Raw genomic sequence first — 18,147 nt, forward strand, 5'->3', positions numbered from 1 at the left:
ATTAATATTGCTTAATGTGTACACTTCATAGACAGCTTTTATATTTAAACGCTGTGAAATCCCTGTCCTAAAATGGATCTGTTTTATTGCACAGGAATTTTCCAAAACAACAACACCTTATCTCACTCAGCAGGGCAACAGCAAGAGAAGACAATTCTAGCAGAAAATATTATAGTGCAGTTTCAACAGTGAATGTGATAAATCCACTTTATGATGCTCATCAATTTAAATAAAATTCTGTGGTTAAAATTATCTTTGGTATGTATGATTTAGTAATAATAAAAATGACTATTATTATTATTATTTAATAATCATTATTTAATCAATATTTAAATATAAAAAAATCACATTACTTTATATCTTGATTTAAACCATGCATAATCTAAACATTATTATTATCAGTAATATTAATAACAAGAAAAAAAATAGTTTTATTTGTAATATTATGCAATAATTAAATTACTAATCTTATTATTATTTAATAATAATAAATATTCAATTTATTTTAAAATATTTAAACTGTTTAACTTAAACTGTGTACAACCAAAGCATACAACCAAAGCATCATTATCAATAATATAAATAACAATATATGTATTAATATTATTAAATTGTTGAATAATTTTATAACTAAATTATTGTTATTATTATTCGTAGTAGTATATATTTAATATTAAATATGTAAATGAGATGTAAATATCTAAATGGATATTTTATATAGCATCTGGTTTAACAACCTATTGCATGTTACTTCAATTTAATTTATGATTGCTCTCTCAAATAAATTCATTTTATATTAGGCTTATTGATAAACTAATGTATCTGGTCGTGATGTTAATATGATGTTCACCTCCCTTTAAGAGCGCTGCGCCTTTAAGAGCCATGCAGCGGCGCTGGTGTGTGCGCGCTCGTGCGCGTGCGTGTATGTGTGTGAGTGAGTGAGAGTGTGTGAGTGTATGTGTGTGTGTGTGTCAGCCGTACCCATCATGGCCCCTGAGCAGCAGCTGATCAGACGGACCGCGGCTCCGCCGTCCTCCTCCAGCGAGCAGCGGCACCGGTGAGGAGGCTCCATGTGTCCTCCATCCTCGGTCAGATATCTGAGCAAGAGGGCCGCTCTCCAGCCGCCCAGCGCGAACATGAATAGGGATTATTCCATTAATCTATCGGTGCAGCGAGTGCTGAGCCTTTGGGTCCAGGGCACGGTGCCAACCCTACAGCACTTCACAGGTACGTTCACATTAGGAAGAAAAAAATCCGGTGAAACGGGTTCTTGTGTCTCATCCAAACGCGCACACGCCTCTCCACACCGGCCAGTCTATTGTACCGGCAGACGCACGAGCAGCTGCGCGCATTCTATCTGAACAAGGTCACACTTCACATCACACTAACTGTGTGCTTACATGCCAAATCAATAATGTATAATGTTATGCATCGCATTTATTACTTAATAGCTACCTCTTATATTTTAAGTGTGTACCTTAGATGATGGCAGTACCATGGTACTTCGATATAGCCTACTATGATACTGATTACCATATTCATCTGTTGTGTTACCAACATCATAGTATTGTAAAAGATTTAGTGTTGGTGAAAACATGACTTTACTTTGTAACATATTCATAAGACATGGCAACATTCCAAAGTACTTTTCGTAAGGGTAAAGTTTTTGTAAATTACATGGTAGGCTATATTAGTATAGTAATCATTTGGTATTAAGGTGTAGTATTGTGTGCATTACTTAATATCTATTACATTATATTTTAAGTGTGTATTTCCAGCTATGTCCCTTGTGTAGCACAGTTGGTATAATAACTTGGTACTTTAAAGCGTTAGTTCACCAAAAAAAAAAAAAAAACAACAAAAAAAATTAGCCTGTTTTACTCACCCTCACTGCATCCTAGGTGTTTGTGACTTTCTTCTTTCAGACGAATATCTATGTTACATAGAGGGTGAGTATTTATATATGTGTGTGTGTGTGCTATACTATTTGTTAGAGAAAGGGTAGAGAGACTAACAAATCAATCGTTTAATAACATCCATTTCATACATGCACAAAAAATTGCAACATTAAAAGGAAAGAAAATATTATTGCTGTATTTGTTCATACAATTATGGGTGTAGCTACCTTATCTAGACCCTTAAAAAGGAAATGAACTATACTTTGGGCGATATGGGGCAGTTTTTCCATAGCAGGTTACACCCTTGACATTGAATAGATGTTTTCACACAGTAATGGTGTTGACTAACAGCCAGACTAACACAGAGTAACCACACAATCTACATGGCAAAAGACTGTATAATGCTGCAGAAATAAAGCCCACGAGCACGGTATCATGTGGAGACCAATATGGTGACGGTAACTACTTACTATTACTCCACTACACAAGCTGAGAGCCGCCAAAAACAATGCAATGACTGATGGCTTTAGATTAACTAAAGATTAATGAGTGGCACAATGCTTTTCAAAGGTTCACATCAGACTGGCTGCATACATTAGTGCACTAGTGAAGTGCAGTTCAAGTGCATGAGCAACAATTGTTGCTCCTGTAAGAAAATACTAATACAAACAACAAAAAAGTACAATGGTAATATGTTTTTTGTACATAGAGCTATGGTAAAAAACCATGGTTTGGACACAACTAACAATATATATATATATATATAATATATATATATTATATATATATATATATTTGTTAGTTGTAGGTCAGTAAGTGTTGGTGAGTTTTACAGGCACATGTACATTTTACAGCCCTTTCACTTCTGAGATTTGGCCAGATTATAATTTATGCAATATCGTGGACATCTGGCATGACGCAACACATGAAGCAGCTTGTAGGATTGATAGCATGTGAGGACTGATGTAGTTAAAAAAACGTACAAACCATTACTCGCCCTCTTTTTCATTCCAAACCAATATGCTATTTTTTTTTTCATCCAAAAAAATAGTTTTGAAGAAGTTCTTTGTAATCCTTCTCTAAACAAAAGCATTCAGAGTGTCCACGACAGTCGAGCTCCAAAAAGGGGCCCCCCACTTTTTTTTTGTTGTGCAACTGTATACTGGTTTGGAAAGATATAAAGGGTGAGTAAACTGACGGAATATTCATTTTTAGCAGGAGAACATAATAAGATGAGGTTGCACATCAGCTGTGGCTTCAGACCATCAATCAGAACGTCCACCTCAAAAGCCCCTGCTGTTGACAGAGACAGCTGTGCTCAGACGGCTCTTATGCAGTAGACGTCTCTCTTTGTGATGATGTGAAGGAACAGCACAGGTGCAGAAGCAGAGGCACAGAGACTCAAAGAGAACGCAGAGAGATTATGACAAACTCCCACTCAGGAGGAACGTTAATGGCGTTTCCTGTTTTGGTCAGTGGAACAAGCATGTTTAGTCATTTCATTTCCTTTTGCTGTTTAGAGAGGAGACAGATGTCTGCATGCTTAGCAGTTGTTTCTGCCTTTGGGTGAACAGTGCATTATTAGAAACTTCGGTTTGTCCGGGTTATAAAAGTGAGATTATTGAATATATTCTAATATATTCCTGTGGTGCAAAGCTGTATTTTCAGCATCATTACTCAAGTTTTCAATGTCACATGATTTTTCAGAAGTCGTTTTGATATGATGATTTGCTGCTCAAGAAAAATGTCTTTTTATCAATTTTGAAAAAAGTTGTGGTGCTTAATTTTTTTTTAAACCATGATTTACCGGGTTATTTGATGAATAGGCAGTTCTAAAGAGCAGTATTTATTTGAAAAATTTTGTAATATTATAATTGTTTTACTGTCACATTTGAACAATTTAACTCACCCTTGCTGAATAAAACTATTTATTTCATGATAGTGTATATTACAAGAATATATATTTCTGAAGAAAATTTGAGTTGTGCTTTCCTGTGAAATACTTGCTATCGCAAGGGGATGTGAGTGTTTAAAAGGGTTGTTTCCAGGGTTTTTTTTTTTTGGTGTTTTATCATCTGCCAGACACTGCTAATAATAATGTCACTGATATCTTGATATTCAGTGGCCGTGTTTCCTTTGCAGAAGTAGAAACTTTACTGTCTTGAAAACAAAGCTTTAACAGCGTATTATTGGAAGAGATCTGTGAGATTGCTTCTTCTCATTTTAATGATCTCAGTTAGCATCTCGTTTTTTTTATTATCCGGTCCTGTTTATTGTGGTTCACCACAGAGTTAGTACTTGATGATGGTGTTTTTTTTTTTTTTTGTATGTTTGCTAAATTGGAGTTAGAGGTTTGGCTATTTGTATGTGCTGTACATCATTATATGCTGATTATGAAGAACTTAGTTTCTGTTGACAGCCTGACAAAAGAAGTTTTTTGTCATCTCGGAAATTGCTTTGTGGACACAACCAGCACCGAGGGCATTTAAAAAGGCCTTTCACATGCTCAGTGCTTTACACTGACTGAACCCATCCCTTTTTTTTGTTGTAACAATATGACTTCAAAATATAGCCTGATTATGTTGTTATATAACTGTAAACAATTTGAAAGAATGAATTTTGGCTTGTCCACTTGGCTTATCCTTGATGCAATCGAAAGCCCAATTCTTTGCTAATTGTATATAATATACATATAATTTTTTATGTTTTTATGTTTTTATGTTTAACAAAGGACTTGTTAATAATTTTAATTTAGTGACTGAAGAATATGTAAAAGTATGATATTTAGGATAAAAAACAAACAAACATAAGATTAATATCATTTATTAAGATGGGTGTCCAACTTAGAGAATCGCCAAAATTATTATGAAACCATCATAGTTAAAAATATGATATTTCTTATGATTTATGATAAAATCATATCAAAATAAATAAAAAATCATATGTATTAAAGCCATATTAAATGATTAGGGTATCTCCTTCAAGAATTAATGACCAAAAATAAACAGAAAATAGTATAAACTGCTGAATTGATTGTTTTGCACAAGTAGAAACTTTACACATTATGTAAAACATATTACTTTAGCTGAAGCATATGTATCAATACTGGATGCATCTGTCATTTATAAGATTGTTAAGCAAAACAAATCATGTTTATGATTTATTTTCATACAAAATATGTTGTGTCATCAATGTTCATTAAATGGGATTACATTACATTACATTCTGTCTTTGAGTAGTTAAAATACAAGTCTTTGTGAGTGTTCAAATAATGTCTAAGTGTCTCTCTATAGTATCTAGTATTGTGGGTCAGTAGTATATTGAAGCGATGCTTTTCATCTGTCTCTCTGTGTTCCAGGATCTCTGTGCTTCAGTTTATTCCTCTGTGCTAAAGTCTGTCTCAGTCTCTCTTCTAGTTCTCTTCCTTGTCCTAACGTGTCTCTCTTCCTGCTTGAGTGTCTGTTGTCCAGTATTTGTGTGTTATCTGTGCTTTTTGTTGGCTGAGGCAGTAGGCAGTGCCACCTCATTCCTGGCACAGCATGGCTCTGAGGCTTTTGTGTGCGTCTGCCTCAGTTAACTGATAACACAGTTTGATGGACATCTCTCTGTGTTACGGAAGTCAGTCTGTTTATATTGATGTGTGTGTGTTTGTGTGTACAGTATGGGTTTACAGACTTCCAGACAAATATATCTCTGTCTGGATGTTACTTCTCACTTATCATGTGAGTGGCCGCTAATAGCTTAATCAATACATTGTGTTTGTGTGTTAGTGTTTAGTTTGGATTACTGAGCTGTATCATTACATATAGGCGATGCTCCTATCCTGATCAAGGTGCTTTTATTTGATCAAAATTACTGTAAAAACAGCCAAATATTATTGCAACATAAAATTTGTGTTTTCTTTTTCAGTATGTTTTAAAATGTAACTTATTCCTGTAATGAAAATCTGAATTTTCAGCAGCCACTACTCCAGTCTTCAGTGTCTTATGATTCGTCAGAAATCATTGTAATTTGCTGATTTGCTGCTTAAGCAACATTTATTATACATTTTGAAACTTTTTCCCTTAGAGATTGCCCAACTTTTTTTTTTACTCAGCAATTCTTTGTAAATTTCACAAATAGCAACAAAAAAAACAATAAATTTAATTAAAAGGAAATTTTGAAGTAGAAAGATGGAAATAGTATTTTCTGTACTCCAATACTCTTTTTTTTTTTTTAAAGCAGTAAAAAGCAGTTCCCTGCAGTAAAAACTGTTTTCAACTTTGGTAATAATACAAAATATCAGCAACTCAGCATATTATAATGATTTCTCAAGGCAACACTGTGGCACTGAAAACTGGAGTAATGCTGCTGAGAATTCAGCTTTGCATCACAGGAATAAATTAAAATTTGAAATATAGTGAAATAGAAAACAGTCATTTAAAATTGTAATAATATTTATATGCTTCAGGGTAAACGAACTCGAATCAGCACTATCCACCGTTGCATGTGCAAATATGCAGTCCATTATTTGCCGCATTCTTTTTGACATGTTAAATTACAGTATTTCTGCCTGAGCATGTGGTTTCTCAAGCATTTCTCGTTTATGTGGAGCTGCATTTCCCAGAATTCATGACAACAGCAGTTTGATAATCAGTTTCGTTGTTGAGCTAAGATGCTCGTCCATGTCTTGGAATCTTCTGGAAGGCTTCAGAGCCGACTCGTTCCCTCTCTGGGTTTATCAGTGCAGCCAAACTGCCCATTTACTCCCCCCAGAGCTGTGTGGACTAGACACTTAAATAATAACAGTCTCCAAGCTCATGGCGGGAGTGTGAAAGAGAGAGAGTAAATGTAAGTAGAAGAGAGAGTTTACGAGAAAGTGATGTTGGAGACAGTGGGAGAGTATTTATGAGCTTCACTGTTATAAGTACGGTATGTTCTGCTCTGTTACGATGTGTTCTGACTCGAGAGTATTTCTTTAAATATGGGTATATTTGGTCATACAGTTTTCATTTATTTTATTTTATTTGTTCCAAGAGTGCATATCCTTACAGAATTCTGTCATTTGTAGACAACACATATGTGCACCACATGTGAAATTGTTTAGTAGAATTACGAGGTGGAAACGAAATTCGAAACATTTTTGGACTGACTCATTCTAATGTCTTGCGATGGCTAATTTAATTCCCAGAATCTATGTATCCTAAACGTACACAACGACAGATATTTTCATGCTTTTTCAATAACTGGACAAAATTACAGCTTGATTGAAAATAAAACATTGTTCACAGATTATATTTACCTGGATTTTTCATTGCTTCAATGCCACTGTTCAAAACATTGGGGTCAGTAAGATATGTCTCTTATGCTCACCAAGGCTTAATTATTATAATTACAGTAAAACCAGTAATAAATATTATTACAAATTAACATATCTGTATGCTGTTGTAATATATTCCTGTGATGCAAAGCTGAATTTCAGCACCATTACTCCACGATCCTTCAGAAATCATTCTTATTATTTAGAATTTCTTAGTATTGATGTTGAAAACAGTTGTGCTGCATACAGTATATTAGTGGAAAAATAGCTGACTGTGGTGAAAATGTCATCAACAACAAACAAAATAACAATGGCTTTTGATATTTTGAGGTGAAAATGCCCTTGAAAATTAATTAAAAAAAAAGGTTGCACTGTTAATTTAATAAGTTAATATATAAACTGTCTACCTAAATTTGAACTCTGGTTTGTTAGTGTTCCTTTAACAGAAAGAAATAAGAACACGCAAGAACAAGAACGTGTTTGACAGTGACAGAAAATCATGAATGATTTCCACGATTTTGATTCAGAATGACTTTCTATGTCACAGTGTTTACGGTGCTTCACCATCCATTTCCAGTGTGAATCATCAGTAACTGTTTTAAACAATATTAGAGTAACATTTTCACTCAGACTGGCACTTGCTGAATTACACAAGCAGTTGATATTTATGCATAAGCTTTCTGAAAGAAATTCTGCTGATTTGCATTTTTGGCAACCAGCTATCTTTCTAACCGGTTTGTTGTCTCTGTATCTGTGTCTGTGTGATTTGTCTCTGCAGAAATGTGGTACTGGGTGTTCCTGTGGTGTCTATTCTCGTCTCTGTTCGTTCACAGTGCCATGGGTCTGCTGATGTGTGTGACACTGCAGCGTCATAAGAGAGGACGGCTCATCACAGTGGTGCTCATCAGCGTGGGGTTCCTGGCTTCTCTCACCGGCGGGGTCATCACCAGTCAGTATTCGCACACTTCTGCTCTTCTTATCAACCTTTGTGGATAGGATCATTTTAGAAATAAGTGTGCATGTTCATAAACACAATATGCCATTGATATTATTAAATGTCCCTGGTCATTTTGTGCATGATTTATTAATGCACAGTTTTGTGTCCGTAATCTTCAATGCATTTTGTTTTTCTCAATTCTGAAAACACTTTTTCTGCTGGTACAATTAGGCTAGGAAATATTTATTTTCCAATTCGATTTTTAAATTTTTGTTAATTCAAAAATTTCATGCATAGTGTATTCTGGAAGACTATTTAAGTTAACATTTTGTAAATATTTTTTTATACGAATGATTTTTTTGTGACTAATAAAATGCATTTGTAATTAGTAATGTACCAAAGCTAGCAACCAAAATTAAAGTTTTAACTTAGCTGAGAAAAGGAAAATAATGTTAATAATCAGCACTCAAATAAAACTTGTTGTATATAAAAATTTAAATTGCACATAAAATGCATATTTTTAATGATATATTGTTAAAATACAGACATTTAAACAATGGCTGTATTTAAAACTTGTTTTTTTATGACATATTTATTCCAACATATATTAAGTAATGAAGACCACAGGTGAAGTAAAAGCATATGTAATATAGTGCATATATTTAGCAAAATGCTGTTCTCTAGAGTTATATTTTCTAGCTGAGTTTATAGATATTAATTGGCTTCCCTGAGGTAAATATAATGTGTTTTCTGTGGTTGAAACACGGATTTAGCCATGATACATTTCAATAAGTTGTACTGTTTCTTTCAGCATACCCTCTGATGTTCATTAATAGATTTTTATTTTGTGCTGTGATTAGTAGTAAAACGGTATGAGATGAGGTCAAAAATGACATTTATTATTTTAATTTTGATTTATAGCATTAATTAAACTTCACTGCTTTGGTCAGTGACTTCAGCCCTCCAGAACTATTGTGGCTGAAAAAAAAAAATGTTTTTGGACAAATATTTTTGGTTGCCAAAATTTCAGTCCATCACTATAATGTAATATATCATGAAGGTTTTAAGGAGATTATGTAGTTGGGCAGGGTGTCAATGAAGAAGCTGTTCTCCAATCGAGCACAAAAGGAGTTTGGCTCCATTTACAGTGGGTATTGAAAAGAATCAACCCCTTTTAAATTAATCACAGTTGCTTTGAAGCAAAAACAAAAACTGTCTCTGTCTTCATTTTAGGTGGCAAAGCAAAATTTGATGATTTTAAAGGGGGTTGATTCTTTTCTATACTCACTGTATTTATAGCTGGACACTAGTGTCTGTTCCTAGAGGTCTGCTTTATTATTAAGATTGATTTTGCGAAGAGAGAGAAAGAGAGTGAGAGACATTTACTGAGAGCCACATTACACACACACATTGCCTGTTACACGCAGTGACTTATATGTACATTGACCTACAGTACAACAGGCGTTTAGACAAACACACTGAATCATGTCACTAAAACATTTAATAAAATTCAGATATCTGCTTAGAGAACATAAATGACTGAGCCAGGCTAAAGTGTTTTCCAGTCTGACATCTTCTGAGTAAATCTTTTATTTTCTATTAGTAAGACTCTTACACACAAACAGGAGCCTGAAAGCACATTCACTCTTTGAATATTTGCTTTAAACTGATCATATTTAATTTTCTTGCAAATGTAAAATAAACGTTTGAAGTTTTATGTTAGATGTCCCCAGTCTATTTAGAACAATCTTGAAACAACCATGAGTTTATTCAAATATGACCGCCCACATTTATGTGTCAACTCCTGTTTCCAGTATTCAGCATGTTGTCTGCTTAATTGTACAGGTCAGAGAGAAGGTAAAAAAGTCATGGGAACTTACAGTAGATCATAACTGTTTTTCTGCTGCTGATCTTTTTAAGATGCTTGGCTGAATTTGGCATTAGTTTGAGAGTCAGTTTTTACAAACATAAAAAAAAAACATTTAGCAACTTTATTGAACTTCAGAGAGAAATTCAGACTGTACATACAAATAGAAGTGGACTTTAAGCTCTTAAGGCTTTAAAGCTGATGTTGACTTTGCAACAGCCACAGTCATAGAAAACATCTCTTTTTCAGTTTTAGACTTGTGATTGCCCAGGGGAAGGTTTTAACCTTTTACATACTGCTCTTTCGTGGCTCATTAAACCTGAAGGTCTCTTTAAGGTTTTGTGTCATATTATGTATATATATTATAGAACAAAGAACAAATAAACATGGGACACAAAATAACCACCACCACCCTAATTGCCATAGCGACCACCTAAAAAATGCCCTATCAACCACCCGGTTTCTGTTCAGTCTCTGTATTTTGCTCAGCCAAATGCCCTTAGTATCTGTATATAATTGAATTATAATTCCATAATCAGTACCATATTATATATTCATTTGCTAGTTTTTGACATTTCAGATTTAGAAAACTTTTCAAATTTTATATGGCATAGCATAGCAACACCCGAGCATTTCCATAGCCACTGCAAAGCATCCATCAAGAACCACCCTAGCAACTGCATATCAACACCCTAGCAAAAAACTAGCAATGACTCAGAATACCCTACCAACAGCATAGCAGCACCCTAGTAACCACATAACAAAGTAACACCCTAACAACCACCCAAAATATCCTAGAAACTGCATAGCAACAACTTAGTTACCACCCAGAATATCCTATTAACCGCACAACAGCAACTCCATAAACTCATAGCAAAGCAACACCCTAACAACCACCCAGAATACCCTAACAACTGTATAGCAGCACCCTAGCAACCACCCACAACAACCTAACAACTTCATAGCAACACCCTAGTAACCAGCCACAACAACCATGCAGCACCTTAGTAACCTCATAGCAAAACAACATCCTAGCATCAACCCAGATCACCCTAAGAACTGCAAAGCAACACTGTAGCAACCACCCACAAGAACCTAGCAACCACCCACCACACCCTACCAAGTGCATAGCAAAGCAACACCTTAACAACCACCCAGAATAATTTTCTAGCAACTATCTCTGTCTATTACGGAAGTTCTAAGCGGCCATGCATTATAATATTTTTTCTTCTTGTTTTCTCATTATAATGACTTAATTTTCTCGTTATCTCGACATAACGAAGTTCGTTTTCTCGTTATAACGACTTCATTTTCTCGTTTTCTCGACATAACGAAGTTCGTTTTCTCGACATAACGAAGTTCGTTTTCTCATTATAACGAATTAATTTTCTCTAAGAAGTTACAAAACTGCGCCAGCAGGTGGCACTATAGACCTGAATATAACTGATGGGGTGTTGTACACTATCCACTTCACTGTACGCGGACCTTCCTCGTGATCACTATAATTTGTGCAGTTTTCATTACTGACATTTAATTAATTCATAAATGTTAAATGCTTGAATCAATATGAATATTTTGTGTATTAAGTTCCTGCTAGATGCATGAGTTTCACCAACGCGTTCTGTGTCATAAAATAACTGCTTATCAAAACCAAGGTTGACATCACTGTATTCTGTTTATCTACAGTAGGACGGGATTTAACGATGTAGGCTGATGTGCTTCTTTTCCCTATTACTAATCTTTATTGTTAACCATATTAATGAGAAATGTGATGTACAGTATTGTTCAAAATAATAGCAGTACAATGTGACTAACCAGAATAATCAAGGTTTTTAGTATATTTTTTATTGCTACGTGGCAAACAAGTTACCAGTAGGTTCAGTAGATTGTCAGAAAACAAACAAGACCCAGCATTCATGATATGCACGCTCTTAAGGCTGTGCAATTGGGCAATTAGTTGAAAGGGGTGTGTTCAAAAAAATAGCAGTGTCTACCTTTGACTGTACAAACTCAAAACTATTTTGTACAAACATTTTTTTTCTGGGATTTAGCAATCCTGTGAATCACTAAACTAATATTTAGTTGTACGACCACAGTTTTTTAAAACTGCTTGACATCTGTGTGGCATGGAGTCAACCAACTTGTGGCACCTCTCAGCTGTTATTCCACTCCATGATTCTTTAACAACATTCCACAATTCATTCACATTTCTTGGTTTTGCTTCAGAAACAGCATTTTTGATATCACCCCACATGTTCTCAATTGGATTAAGGTCTGGAGATTGGGCTGGCCACTCCATAACATTAATTTTGTTGGTTTGGAACCAAGACTTTGCCCGTTTACTAGTGTGTTTTGGGTCATTGTCTTGTTGAAACAACCATTTCAAGGGCATGTCCTCTTTAGCATAGGGCAACATGACCTCTTCAAGTATTTTAACATATGCAAACTGATCCATGATCCCTGGTATGCGATAAATAGGCCCAACACCATAGTAGGAGAAACATGCCCATATCATGATGCTTGCACCTCCATGCTTCACTGTTTTCACTGTGTACTGTGGCTTGAATTCAGAGTTTGGGAGTCGTCTCACAAACTGCCTGTGGCCCTTGGACCCAAAAAGAACAATTTTACTCTCATCAGTCCACAAAATGTTCCTCCATTTCTCTTTAGGCCAGTTGATGTGTTCTTTGGCAAATTGTAACCTCTTCTGCACATGCCTTTTTTTTAACAGAGGGACTTTGCGGGGGATTCTTGAAAATAGATTAGCTTCACACAGACGTCTTCTAACTGTCACAGTACTTACAGGTAACTCCAGACTGTCTTTGATCAACCTGGAGGTGATCATTGGCTGAGCCTTTGCCATTCTGGTTATTCTTCTATCCATTTTGATGGTTGTCTTCCGTTTTCTTCCACGTCTCTCTGGTTTTGCTCTCCATTTTAAGGCATTGGAGATCATTTTAGCTGAACAGCCTATCATTTTTTGCACCTCTTTATAGGTTTTCCCCTCTCTAAACAACTTTTTAATCAAAGTACGCTGTTCTTCTGAACAATGTCTTGAACGACCCATTTTCCTCAGCTTTCAAATGCATGTTCAACAAGTGTTGGCTTCATCCTTAAATAGGGGCCACCTGATTCACACCTGTTTCTTCACAAAATTGATGACATCAGTGATTGAATGCCACACTGCTATTGTTTTGAACACACCCCTTTCAACTAATTCAACTAATTGCCCAATTGCACAGCCTTAAGAGCGTGCATATCATGAATGCTGGGTCTCATTTGTTTTCTGAGAATCTACTGAACCTACTGGTAACTTGTTTGCCACGTAGCAATAAAAAAATATACGAAAAACCTTGATTATTCTGGTTAGTCAAATTGTACTGCTATTATTTTGAACAATACTGTATATGTAAAATCCATAGGCTAATTTAATTCAGTTTTGTTCTATAATGTTGTAATCGTTTTTTCTACACACACACACACACACACACACTACACATAGCCCTACACATGGTCGCACTTTTCAAACAGAAGCTTATAACACACCTGAAATCTGCCACATCATATAATGAATACTACAAATTATAAATTATATATAATTTTATTTCAAATAAAGGGAAAATGAAAAGTGAGTTTAATCCAAGCAGCTCTAATTTCGCGGTGTAGCCATTTAAACATGTTAATTAAAAAAACAAAACGTTCGTTGTACTGTCTCTGGAAAAATCAACAGTGATTGATCAGCCTTTATTTATATACAGTATTGTAGACCTTATTAACTAGGCGAAGCTAAATTTGCTGAAATATAGGCTACAGTAAGAGCGCCTGCATGGTTGTCCATCAGATGCCTGTCAAAGTTGAGTTTGTTACTATAGCAACAGTAAAACTGTCATGTTGTTATAACGAGAAAACAAACTTTCGTTATGTTGAGATAACGAGAAAAATAAGTCGTTATAACGAGAAAACGAACTTCGTTATGTCGAGATAACGAGAAAAATAAGTCGTTATAACGAGGAAACGAACTTCGTTATGTCGAGATAACGAGAAAAATAAGTCGTTATAACGAGAAAACGACTTTCGTTATGTCGAGATAACGAGAAAATTAAGTCGTTATAACGAGAAAACAAAAAGGAAAAAAAATATATAATGCATGGCCGCTTAGAACTTCCATAGTCTATCTATCTTTTAAGCTTTAAGCTTTAAAGTATTTCAGGCTTCACAGTTACAGTCTTCTGTCTCAGGTGCGGCAGTAGCAGCTGTGTACCGTGTGGCAGGGAAGGACATGGCTCCTCTTGAAGCTCTGGTGTTTGGAGTGGGCCAGACCGCTTTCACCGTCGTCATCTCATTCTCACGGATCTTGGCCACCCTCTAAATGGACTAAAAGTATCATTTACTGAATCACCCAACAGCCAATCAGCTGGCAGAAGAGCCAGGGAAGAGGTGAGTTGGCTCAAATCACAGAGGTTTGGTCTGCGGTACAAAACGATGAGCTTTACGAGTCATTTATGGCCAATGGACCATTATATGAAACCCTCTGGAATGGCAGTCTTGGAGAATTTGACATTTTAAGAAGCAAAAACAGCATTATAAGCCAATGACTGAGACTCAATCTACGTGCCAACTGCCTCGATGCAGGATTGAGATGAATCTTGGGATGTCTGTTCATCTTTGTTAAACATTTGTTTAGTTTTTTGCACATGGATCATTTCAGCTTTATGTAAACTGGGTGGTTTTGGAGCTGTAGCTGGGCTGTAACACCAAGATGGATGCACCAAAAACATCCTCTAAGAAGTTGACTGTCATTATGTCTGTCTGTGCTCAAACATTTTCTAATTCTGCTCAGCTGAATGGCCCGAAGCATTCATGTTTGTATTAATATGGATTATCACTCGTCCAGCAGTATTATTACATCCATAACAATACCTTCTTCTCCTTCTCTCGTTTCTCGTTTTCCTTCCACTTTGCACTTGCTGCATTTTGAAAACTGTCTAAATGGTGTAAGATCTGTAGAAAGTTACACTGGGATCCAATATGGACTTTAATTCAAGGAAGTTTATGTGTAATCTGGTCTCTTGTAACCAGTATACATTCACTCATAATGGAAAAATGCCTTATAACAAAATGGAAACATAATGGAACATCAGTACGAATTTTAACTCTGGTATTTAATCAAATGTCAGTTTTAAAGCAAAGAAAACAAGTATTCAAAAAGCCACTATATGGCCTACAACGTCTTATTCTATGTCAAGATGTAAAGTAATCCATCATCTGCTATTATATCATGGACACATTCAAATTTGATCTTGTCCTTGTATAAATACTCCTGTATTTAACATCTTCATGTATGATCCATTTTATCCAGAATTGCTGTGGCAATACTCTCCCTGCTCGAATATGGGGACTCAAACCTCAGGCCTTAAAAGACAAGACAGACGCTTTCTTCCTGGACTTGTCCTAATCAGTTTGAGAGAGTAAATCAATGGGTGATTTTGTCCTCTGGCATCACCAGTTGAACATGAAAAATATATCGTGCTTGAAAGCTCTTGTGTGGAAGTGTACTCTGATGCCATGAGACATAGTGTGTCTTTGCAAACAGATGTGTGAAATTACACTGGTAATTATGCCTTCCATAAGTTTCCATTTTTACTGACGGACTTCGCCAAACAGTTTGAACTACAGTGGAATAGGAGCGAGTGTACTGATGTTCAAATGTTAAAGTAATAGTTCACCCAAAAATGAAAATTTGCTCAAACTCACTCTCAGGCCTTCCAAGATGTAGATGAATTTGTTTGAACAGATTTGGAGAAACTTGGAAATACATCACTTTCTCACCAATGGATCCTCTGCAGTGAATGGGTGCCGTCAGAGTAAAAGCCCTGATAAAAACATCACAATAATCCACAAGTATTCCACACGACTCCATTCCATCAATTAACATCTTATAAAGTGAAAAGCTGCATGTTTGCAATCCATTTTTTACTTCAAACTGTTACTTCTGGTTAAAACCTCTGGTTAGAGTCCTCTATCCATAATTTTCTTTCTCTAGTGAAAAATGTATCTTGTCTGAATCAGGAGAGATATATTATGAGTGAGAACAGTCCAAAACAAGCTCTAAACAAAAATGTCTGTGAATATTGATTTAAGAGGACAACAGGGGATGGACTTCTTCACTGAAGTTTTATGGATTGTAAAGTGACGTGATGTGTAACCAAGCATGGTGTCTCATACTCGGAATTTGTGCTTTGCATTTAACGCATCTACTAAGTGCATGCAGTTACTAAGTGCAGCCATTTTTGCTGCACCACCTGGGTAGCATTTGGGGGTTCGGTGTCTTGCTCAAAGGTTTCACCTTAGTCATGGTATTGAGTGTTGGAAGAGAGCGCTGCACATTCACTCCTCCCACCTACAATCCCTGCTGGTAACGAGACTCGATCCTGTGACCTTCAAGTTTAAAACGCCTTGATGGATTTGTTTCTTACAAATACAAAGCTTTTCAGTTCATGAGACTAATAGATGGACTGGAGTGGAGTGGATTTCTTCAGGATTATTGTGATGTTTTTTATCAGCTGTTTAGACTCTCATTCTGACGGCACCCATTCACTGCAGAAGAACTATTGGTGAGCAAGTGATATAAGGATACATTTCTCAAAATCTGTTCAGATGAGAAAACAAACTCTTGAATATCTTGGATGGACTTAGGGTGATTAATTTTTCATTTCCTGGTGAACAATTCCTTTAAATGGAAAAGGTTTTGAATGGGGAAAAGTGTGGAATGTGACGACTGCTTGTGTTCTACGATACCTCACTGCTGCCACTGGCTTTATTATTGACAAAACTTTCCTTTTTTATCTGTTCCATTTTTATGAACACCATGAATTTTGATGTTTTAATGCTAATTGTAACCTGATAGTTGAAGACCATTTACTGTATTTTGTTGTAAAATTGATTTACATTTGAATGTAAATGTCTGAAAATAATTAATTTTTTTTATTGTTTAGTAGCACTTTTTATAAAGCTTTATATAATGCATCATTAGGGTATTCATAAATATACAGAATAATCAATTATCAAGACAAGAATCGCTGTTGTTACTGGTATAAATAAAGGGATTTGAACAAACTAGTATTCAATTACAGAATAGAACGACAACATTTTTTTTACCTTGTGGACGGAAAAATGGGTGCAAATTATGAATTATTGTTAAAAAGTTTCATAATCATTTCATCATTAAAGCTTCATAATTATCAGCTTTTTTTCATAGCATGTGAAACATTTATAAAACTCAAAATGAGCTTTTCAGTGATTCATCTTTTAATAGCCATTCAATCTCTGCAAGACTGATGCCAAACTCCACCTGTTTATTACTGTATTGGGCATTACAAAAGAGCATATTCCTAATGTTTGTTTGTTTATTAACAGCTCATTTATGTGTGGCCGTTGTGTCAAAGTCAATAATGTCTGATTGTTAGATTAAAACACTATTGTGTGAAACAAGTGATGTATGAAGCCACTGAAACATGATCATTGTTCTGTTGTCATTGACATACTGTTTATTTAAGCCAAAGTATTCCTTATCTCTTCAGCTTTAGGAATGTTTTAATTGAATATGATTTTTATGGAAAGCAATCTTTTTATTATAATTTTTTTTAAATTATGTTTTTTCTTGTCAGAATATCTCAGCACTGATTAATGTAGTCTGAACTACTGAAAAGGCTGATTTCCCATTTGTTGATACTGTGAAAGACTTTCGGATGTTATTAATGAGTTAAGGTATTGATGAGGGTGTTGGATGTAATGGCTATTTACTTATTATCTTATGCAACTTAAAAGGTCATTTTCATTACCAGACTAGCTCTGCAGAGGGCGTCAGTGTACTGTGAATGAGTTTCAAACACATCCTACTGTCAAAGGAAACTGATTGTATGTGTAGAATTATGCAAGTCTAATGCGTTGACCTGATTCATAATGGGTTTCATGAGGGATTCTGTGTGTCGGAAAAGAGTCACTTTTTTGTTGATTAAACATTGGTATGATGCATTTGCCCTTTAATTTATTTGGAAATTAATTACTGAACTATTCAGTACTACGTAGTTTTAGTTAAGCAGTTCAGAATGACAGACTACCATGCTATTTACAATTTTTGCAGTAA

The 18,147-nt window shown here is 35.4% G+C and overlaps 1 protein-coding gene across 1 annotated transcript; it reads left to right on the top strand.

The window, feature by feature from the left end:
- Positions 1 to 904: 904 nt before the first annotated feature.
- LOC113097646 (transmembrane protein 170B-like) lies at positions 905 to 14,920 on the top strand. The gene is made up of 3 exons (XM_026262917.1): positions 905 to 1,227; positions 7,976 to 8,146; positions 14,240 to 14,920. The coding sequence occupies exons 1-3, from the start codon at positions 1,071 to 1,073 to the stop codon at positions 14,368 to 14,370; spliced, it is 459 nt and encodes a 152-aa protein (XP_026118702.1). The 5' UTR covers positions 905 to 1,070; the 3' UTR covers positions 14,371 to 14,920.
- The last annotated feature ends 3,227 nt before the right edge of the window (positions 14,921 to 18,147 follow it).

This window comes from Carassius auratus, unplaced genomic scaffold (genome assembly GCF_003368295.1).
Source record: "Carassius auratus strain Wakin unplaced genomic scaffold, ASM336829v1 scaf_tig00216342, whole genome shotgun sequence".
NCBI classification, from domain to species: Eukaryota; Metazoa; Chordata; class Actinopteri; order Cypriniformes; family Cyprinidae; genus Carassius; species Carassius auratus.